Below are 9185 nucleotides of genomic sequence, written 5' to 3'. Positions count from 1 at the left end.
CCCAAGTTTGTGAATTCAACAGGAATATCAGCTGTTATGCAGCGGCGTGTGTTGAGGTGTGGATATAGGATTTTTTTTCTTCTCCACCTTTTAGGAAGAACTATATTATACCAATATAAATTAAAGGCATATCGTGCAAACCAGAATTAACTTGGCAGACTCACATTTGTCTTGATTCTGCTGTTAACGTTGTGTCATTTTTCTCTCCATTTACATGGAGAGAAAAATATTGTTGCATGTATTTTATTTATTTTCTTTTTTTTCTTAAATTTTTTTCTGTATATGCTATGAAATGTTTTAATATTGTTTGATTAAATGTAGTTTTGGACCTCAGGAAGATTAGCTGGTCGTCAAGGCGTCAGCTAATGGGGATCCTTAATAAACTAAACGACCAAAAGTGTGTTGGGGCAGCTCCCAGGACGACACCTTCCTCAGTGCATCCGTTCCAAGTAAACAAGTCTTTGTTTTTACAGTACCTTACCAGAGATGCCACTAAACAGTCTGATGAGCCCAAACAAGGTAATTCATCCGAAATTACAAAGTTATTTTCGTTGAAAGTCGTTAAATGCGGAAAAATTGATCTTGAATTGTTGGAGAAAAAAAAACAATGGTCTAAGAATCATTCGCTGGCAATGGAGCATCTTCTACAAAACTGCCTAACACATTGCCTTGATTGACGTTTGGAGACATTCAGGTTGCTTGTCTTTCTCTATCACTCTGGTTCAACCCATTGACATATGTATTTATAATATTTACAGTGGAGTCAAACCTCTTTGGTGAGGTCTATGGTTTAACCCGGAAACCGTAGCAAAACGGTGCACACGTTCTCATTCATGTGCACACAGACTGTAGCCTATATAATATATAGATAAGATATCCATATATACATACTGTATATAAGATATAGATACGATATTCATATATACAGTCACTGTGTGCACAGCTTTAATTTTGAGATTGAACCATAGACTTTTTGAATAGTCTATGAATTGAACCGAACGCGCCGCTGTTTACTTCGGCGATGACGCGAGCCAGTCATAGCGTATGCATAGAGCCGGTCTCGTTTGATCACATCCGCTCTTCCGCCTGATTGGCCGCTTAACCAGGAAGCACGTTTCCTTTGAATGTTTTTGGCGATTTTATTGGTGCGTTTCAAGACTTTAAATTCCAAACGGTTGTCTCCCAAAGAAGGCGAGGGGTTTTCAAATGCACACCAGTTATTCTTGGCCACCCTGCAGTTGAATGTTTCGACGAAAGACTTTGTAATTTCGGCGAACTGCATCTGTTTTTCGAGGTAGGTGGTGAATACAGGATGATAAGATAACGTTAGTGCCTTACCTTTTGATCTTATTTTTTCATAAAACGTGATCCCCATTTTTTAATTTCTTCCGCTTTACGTTAAGTTTAGCTAGCTAAGTAACGTTACCTAGGTCTACCGTTAACGTTAGTTCTCAAGTAACAGCTAGCTAGCTAACAAGAGCTTTTTTTTAATTGACTGTCAACTCTAGTTATGTTAATAATAAGCTTTTAGGTGTTGGAAACGTTAACGTTAGCTAGCTAGTATATTTTATGGCATGCCTAACGTTCGGTATGTCAACGTTACCGTTAGCAAATCCAACTGATCGGTTATCAATTTCTTATCTGGTTGAAAATTATGACTAGCTAGTTAGCTGTCCACGTTGAGTCCCACAATAAATTATAAGTTTCCCGTCTGATTACATTCAGTTTGAACGTTAACGTTGGGTATCAGTTGCTAGAAGAAACGGATTGATAAAAACGTTGACAACATTGGTCCCGAGACCTCAATAAGACAAAGCTGTGATTCGGCGAATTCAGAAGCGTTTTGTATAACGTTACAAACATTAATAGCATAGTCAAAATGTAATATTATTTAGGAGCAACATTTAGAGATTTGTGTACTTCCTACTTAAATTCACTACATATTTACCAACATTAAAATCCTTCATAGTCCAACATAACTTAAAGTCATAGCATGAAAAGCGTAGGGCATCAACAATGGCTGAATGCATTTAATGTTAGTCACTTCCAGGGCCTTGGCATTGTGTGCATGCGTGTTCAATAGTAACATGTCAAAAGGTCTAACGTTATAGTCGCATTTTGTATGTCTTTATATTAAACCACTGTAGACAAAGTTTAGCTACACATCTGGGATCTTCTAGCCTGAACAATACTAGATTATTTTTACAGTTGGAAAATGAACCTGTTAGCGCTCTCTGGTGGAGAAACTATGTAATGTCAGCGCTGTTTCAGTCTTAAACATTGTACACTTGTTTAATATCAACCTATATCAGCAATACGCTGCTATCGGCCTAGCACACAGCATCATTGTGGGTGTAGCATCAATATCTTTGCAATTTCAGGTATCATGGTTCAGTGTTTTTCTCTTTCCACCTTTTTTAGAAAGGAGTGTATTACACCAATAATAATTATAGGTACGTGCCAAACATGATTTACCAACAGAATGAAATTGGCGGAGTCACTTATGTCTTGATTCTGCTGTTAACGTTGTCGTCTTTCTCTGTCCGGTCCCTTTTTTACACACATCAGTAAACCCCACGACCAAAAGAGTCTTATCAACCGGTTGCAGCTTTCAGGATGACTCCTCCTTCAAAGTGTCGTCAGATTGTTCCAGCCCCGTAACTTACAGTTGGTCTCTCTGCTTTTACAGGATGAGTTCTGTTGATGAGAATGATGAGAATTGTGGGGTCTACCCTGGAGGAAAGCAGAACAGCTCAATTAACGACATTTTTGCCCTGGATCAGCCAACTGGGAGGCCCTCCATCCTGCGTCAGACTGAGAACCTGCCCAGCAAGACTGTGCCAAAGGGGACAAAGGTACGGCACCAGCATGCCTTATTAGATGTTGTGTCCCCTTTCTCGTCTTGATTCTTTTCACACACTGTAATGATGCCAGGCTGAAAATTATGTGTGTGTCAGTCACCAAGTTAAGCCTTTTCTACAGCTATTAGACTTTGTTAACCTGAAGTGGTAGATGGGGAGATTGATATCCATCTTTTTATTTTTGTTGCCCCTTTTATCACTGGACACTTTTTTTTTTATTTAAAAAAAAAAAATAATAATAATCTTGGATCATATGAAGTTTGTCCCTCTCCAACAAATTTGCAGCATAGCTCTACACAACTTTAAACTGGCTAATCAAACAAACAAAATCTTGTTTTGGTGGAAAAAGCTACAAAAATGGCAGTTCAGACATGTTTCTAGCACACATTTGCAAAGTACACTAACTTTTGTTACGTATAACTATGATGAAAGGGTTGGATATTACTATACTGTTAATTTTTTTTTTTTGTGTGTATAATTTAGTATCCAGGTAAGTTTTATGATACTGATCAAATTACTGGTGTGTAGGTTTGTTTTCAGACTCCAAGAAGAGACCCTATGACTAAAAGAATTGTATCCCCTACAAAGTCTGTCAAGATGGCAAGTGTGGACGAGTGTACAAAAGCAATGGACTCGTTAAATTTGGATAAAATTAAGTAAGTAACATTTCTCATACTGAAACATGCCTCCAATTTAATGATCCATTTAAGTAACAAAGTCTGTTTTTGTTTTCATAGGATATTACCACAAGATGCCACTGAGCAGCCCGATGAGCCAAAACAAGGTAATTCATCCAACGCTGCTAGTTAGTTAGTTGTCTTTTGAAGTCTCCGAATCCTAAGAAATTGACGATGACCTTCTTGATTTTTCCACAGAAGTGTCATCTTACCCTGATGATGACATGCCAATACAAAGCAAAGGAGGCTATCAGTTGGATTTTGACAACCTTGATGCTATCAATCCATTTTTGGGGTCTATTAAGATGGTCCTTTCTCCTGCAAGGCCTGCTGTGGAAAGCCCTCCTACAGAGTCTCAACACACACAAGCAGTGAATATCTTGGAGGAGCCCACCAAAATAGAATCTGCACTAGACGAGACGCTTCCATTCACCCAATCTGTGGACAACTCACTGGTTGACGTCTCCTCCAACATCAGCTCCACAGAGAGCAGTGTGGTCACAGTTGCAAAGGTCCTAGCAGTCGAGGAACAGGATTCATACACTGCCACACCTGATGAAAAGCAACTTGCTAAAATGTCTCCAAATATCAATCAAGAAATGGTGTCTGGCAGTTTTGTGGAAGATGCCACTGAGCAGCCTGTTGAGCCAAAACAAGGTAATTCATCAAACATTACAAAGTTATTTTCTTGGATGGTCTCTGAATGCTGAGAAATTGATGATGATGATGATGATGATGATGACCTTCTTGAATTTTCCACAGAAGTGTTATCTTACCCTGATGATGACATGCCAATACAAAGCAAAGGCGGCTATCAGTTGGATTTTGACAAACTTGGTGCAGTCAATCCTTTCCAAACCGGTGGCTCTAAAATTCAGAATTCCCCTGTCCTTGGCAGAAAGGTGGCAGACATTAACCCACCTGTTGAGGAGACCCAAATAAAGGAAAATGGATCCACAAATGTTGTTGACATTCCAGAGGTGGCTCAAGAGGTACCGGTTAAGCCTGAGATGAAACCCATAGCTGCAGTGGCCCCAAACTCCGCTAATGCTGTCAAACCGCCAGCTGCTGACTCTACGTCCCAGCCAGCTGATGCCCCAATCCAGGAAGGACCAGTCAAACTTGAGTTCAATTTTGATGATGGCAGCCAGGTCAAACGGAAACCGCCACCCAAAAAAATTTGGCAAAAGGCCACCTGGTCAAAAACCTAAAGAGGGGAATCCGCCGCGTGACGTCAAACCACCAAAAAGTCCAGTGAAGCCTGAGGCCAGTGGTGTCGCTGATGATGTTCCGGCTCCCAAAGGGTCTTACTCGTTAGACTTTGACAAGTTGGATGACCCAAACTTCAATCCATTTGGAACAAAAGCAAGCATGAACAACTCTCCAATGTGTAGTAAGAAATCCGGCCCTGTGCTCATGGAAACTTTGATTCCAGAGGAACCAGACAAGCCCATGGAGAAGGAGGCTGTAACATCAGCATGGTATGTTTACCTTATCTGTGAGTGTATGAAGCATTTAATTGCAGTGGACACTTCAATTGCCAGCAGCACTTAATCATTTCACTAAGTGTGTATGTTTTTTCCCTTTTTGTAGCGCTGGAGAGAGTGTCCTAGCTGCAGGACCCGACCCTGCAGCCGTAAGAGAAGTAAAGCGGTTTAATACAATCCTAACTACATTTGTTTTGATTTAACTTTCCCTTGGTTGTATGGTTTCAACAAAAATACACTTTGTTATTGTGGATTGACAGAATGCGGAAGACAAGGCTGATTCTGACCATGACATGGGAATTCAACTTGAAGCTGAACGGCCTGTGGGGAGTCTTCCTGAGCTTTCTGAATTGTGTCAACCTGAGCAGAAGTCCCAGGCCGCCCTGTCAGAATTCAATGACGAGTTTGTCCCTGGAACGATGTGTAAGTAAATGTTGGACGTATCTCTTTGTCTAGGATCTCTTAATTTTTCTGTTGCCTTAACCTGGAGTTTTAGAACTAAGTCTTTTTAAAAAAAAAAAAAAAAAAAAAAAAAAAATGGTTGACCCAGTTTGGTGTGAGTGATTACATAGAAGTGAAATTACTTCTCTATTGAGGAAATGCTTGGTTCTATATTATGTATGAAGCATGTTAACCTTATTATCTTTATTTCTAGTCATGGCCAATGACTTTGATGGACAAATGGATTACCTTGAACAGTTTGGGTCCAGCCGTGTAAGTACTTAACGTCTTAAGAAACTTTTTTTTATTGATCCTGCAAAGGGAAATTACATTACATGTTATTACACACCGGTCTGAAATACACACACGTCTCCGTTAATGTATGTATAAAGTAGTGTCCCTGCCCAGGAAAGGTGCCCATGACTTGTGTTAAATGGTTTAATTATTTTCATTGTCAATGCGACCTAATTTTTTATTATTGTCAACAGTTCAAGGAATCTGCATTAAGGAAACAATCCTTGTACCTTAAATTTGACCCCCTCCTGAGAGAGAGCCCCAAGAAGGCTGCGGGCCCGGTCGCTCAGACCAACGTCCCTCGCCCTGCTGACTTTGTTTCGCGGTATGACGTACTTCTGTTTCCACTCTGATTGCTGCTGTCACTGGATGTTAGAGCTGAATTTGTTGCGCTTCGGAGATCCTGTTTAACAAAATGAGATTTGTCTGAAAATGTAACTACTTTGACCACATCACAAGTGAGTTTTATTTTTTCTCCCCAACTCAGGCTTGAATATCCACAGATGGCAGAAAAGACTGCACATGGACAACAGAAGGATGATTTTAAACTGTTTGATGCTACAGCCTCAGTAAGTCACGCTCCAAATGCCACCGTTGACTGCGCCTGGTAACCTTTTTATAAGTGGCAGTTTTGGAAACGACATTCAATGCTTCTCCTGACTTGATTTATTTACACTGAAATCTGTCATCTAGGCTCCTCCAATCCTTGCGGACCTCGTTCCTCCCTTCCTCCAGCCAGCGAACACGGAGGGCTCCATTATTGAAGTGTTGAAGTACAGTCAGAAAGACCTGGATGCAGCCATCGCCAGGGTCCAGGCAGAAGTATGTCCTGCTCAATGTTTTCTGATTTGACAAATGACAGCAGTGGAAGAACATTTCCATTTGAAGTCTCTTTGCTTAGGTCTAGGTGAATACAGAACCTTTTGTTCAGACTGGGGGGGGGAACACACACTAGACCTTGTTGATGATGGTTTCAGTGGTTTTCTAAACCTTCCCTGGAGCAGTTTAGAGTAATCTGATTCAACCACCGTGCATTCTGGATTAAACCCAAGCATCTAAGATCAAAGAAATGTGTTTAACAGGCAAATGTCTGATTGTTTAGCTTCCAAGGTTGTCCCTGTCAGCTGAGTCGTTCGTCATATTCTGAGATCAATATTCCATAAGTAGTTAATCTTTTTTTTTTTTTTTTTTAAACATGACAACCGCATTTTCAGCATTCAGTTCAGTAGCAATTGTGATCATCAAAATGTAAGTGATAGCCCCAAGTCTGTCGACTATTCTTAAACCAAAGTTGTGATGAATCAAGCTCCCAAATATATCCTCTTAAAATAAACCATTTTGTACAAATTTGACGTTGTAAAACACAAATTAACTACAAGACTTAAAATTAAATAAAAATGGAAAAGGCCTTTTCTATTAACGAATAACTTCAAGTGTGTATTTTCTCAAATAGGCAAAGGAGAGAGAAGAGCAATGGAGCGCAAAGTATAAAAAGATATTTGATGATGGTCAGGAAATGAGGTAAGCTGTGGTTTGTTTAATGTAGTTTGTCATTTTAATTCAATGTTTTCAAGACATTTGACAACTTTTTTTTTTTTTTTTTTTTTTTTTTTTCACACAGGAAAATAATTGCAGAATTTGAGCTCATGATTGCAAAAATGATGGGTAAGTTCATATAAATGTACACGTCTTAAGGATTTTTGATAATTTATTGGTAATGGTGTGTTAACGAGAGAGCTTTAATGTTCTTGTACCCAGCTGATCAAGAGAAGGAGAGGGAGGTGGCTCAGGCGAAACTCAGGGAGGCCCTGCTGGAGAAGGAGCAAGTGTCCAGTGACCTGAACACCATGGAGAGATCGTTCTCCGACCTTTTCAAGAGACTGGAGAAGTACAAGGATGTTGTTGAAGGCTACAAAAAGGTTAGAAAAGGCAAACGCTTGCCCTGTTATAAACGACAAATGCATGACGTTTTTGAGGTTTGAACAAAAGCTGTGGCAGTTTGATTGGTAAACCGATGTCTGTGTCCTTGTCCCAGAATGAAGAGACTCTGAAAGCTTATGCTCAGGACTATCTGGCAAGGATCAAAAAGGAGGAGCAGCGCTACCAGACCCTCAAAGCCCATGCCGAGGAGAAAATTTCCCAGTAAGAAACCTGACTACTGTGTTAATAGTCTATAGTGTAAATTGCGAGACTTGCCATGTCTGACCTGTATTGTTCATCTTAAGTGCAAATGAAGAGATTGCTGAGGTGCGGTCCAAGAACAAGGCTGAGGCATCGGCACTCCAAGCCCAGCTGCGGCGGGAGCAGCTGAAGGTGCAGTCACTGGAGAAGAGCCTGGACCAGAAGGTGAGTCAAGATTTAAATTAGATGGTGCATATTATTTGCAGAGGTCTTGAAGATAAAGATATGAAATGTTATCATATTTTTCTAATTTCCCTTAATTTTTTTTTTTTAAATACAGGAAAAGGAGGCTGAAGAGCTCACCAAACTTTGTGATGAACTTATTACCAAAGTCCAGAAGGGTTGAGCTCATTTTGTAAATACTGTATATTGTCATCTTTTCTGATTTTTTTGTTGATGTCCAGATTGTTTTTTTTTTTTTTTTTGTAGTTTGTCTTGTTGTCAATGTTCTTATACTGTAAAAAATAATAATAAAGTGAGTTTGTTATGATTATAGACTGTCTTGTTTTTTTTTTAATTTCTGCATGATGACAAACCACTAGGGGGCAGTATTTGCCTTCACAATGTTTGCAAATCTTGTCATCTGGGTTTTGGATTTGAATCATTTATGGATCAAAAAGTAACCGTTGTTTGAAACCTAAAGTTTTATTCTGTGTAGAATTTTTACTTTAAACACACCAAGGTATTCAGTGCACTCACCCCTCATCCGGCTGGAGCCGAAGCTCATCCCCATCCTATAATACTTAGAACAAAACAAGAGCTCACCTGATACAATGCTCCCCTTCTTTCCTGCGCAATCACAGGGTCCTGTCACATCACTCGCAGAGGCAGGACAATGCACTTCCTAAATGGTGAAAGGAAATCCTACCTAGATTGGAGTTGAATGAGGTGGTAGTGCGGTCCGGGGGGGCGGAGGTGGAGATGCTGGTCACTCGGTGTAGTCTTGCAGGGGCCATCACTCATCTAAAAAGCACTGTGTGAGACTGCTCTTGTGTCTATCTATTCAGTCATTCATCCCAGCAACTTCTGTCCCTCTGCTGGCTGCCCTCTGCATCACCCTCAGCAGACACTTCAACTCGCTCAAAGGAAGAAAGCTGACCTGTCTGTACCCAGCCCTTATGTTTTCAAATGGGTAACCGCCACTGAAGTTATCTTATTCACACAGATTTGTTTTGCCCTCGTTAATAATTGCAGCCTTTGAAGAATTTTCATCGATTGAACAAGTGCATTCATCTTCGCGAGGC

At 40.2% G+C, this 9185-nt stretch overlaps 1 protein-coding gene across 1 annotated transcript; it reads left to right on the top strand.

Annotated features, from left to right (window-relative positions):
* The first annotated feature begins 1062 nt into the window (after nucleotides 1–1062).
* On the top strand, nucleotides 1063–8434 carry tacc3 (transforming, acidic coiled-coil containing protein 3). The gene is given in 19 exon segments (XM_028565729.1): nucleotides 1063–1294; nucleotides 2690–2855; nucleotides 3390–3517; nucleotides 3599–3645; nucleotides 3737–4195; nucleotides 4301–4719; nucleotides 4721–5019; nucleotides 5132–5183; nucleotides 5286–5448; nucleotides 5681–5739; nucleotides 5955–6085; nucleotides 6248–6329; nucleotides 6454–6582; nucleotides 7214–7281; nucleotides 7382–7425; nucleotides 7519–7679; nucleotides 7796–7902; nucleotides 7986–8106; nucleotides 8222–8434. Coding segments are annotated over 19 exon segments (2871 nt in total). The 5' UTR covers nucleotides 1063–1124; the 3' UTR covers nucleotides 8288–8434.
* Nucleotides 8435–9185: the final 751 nt, after the last annotated feature.

The sequence above is a fragment of the Perca flavescens genome, chromosome 20 (assembly GCF_004354835.1).
Source record: "Perca flavescens isolate YP-PL-M2 chromosome 20, PFLA_1.0, whole genome shotgun sequence".
Lineage (NCBI taxonomy): Eukaryota > Metazoa > Chordata > Actinopteri > Perciformes > Percidae > Perca > Perca flavescens.
Note: the sequence above shows the minus strand (reverse complement) of the source record. Positions and strands in the feature narration are given on the sequence as shown.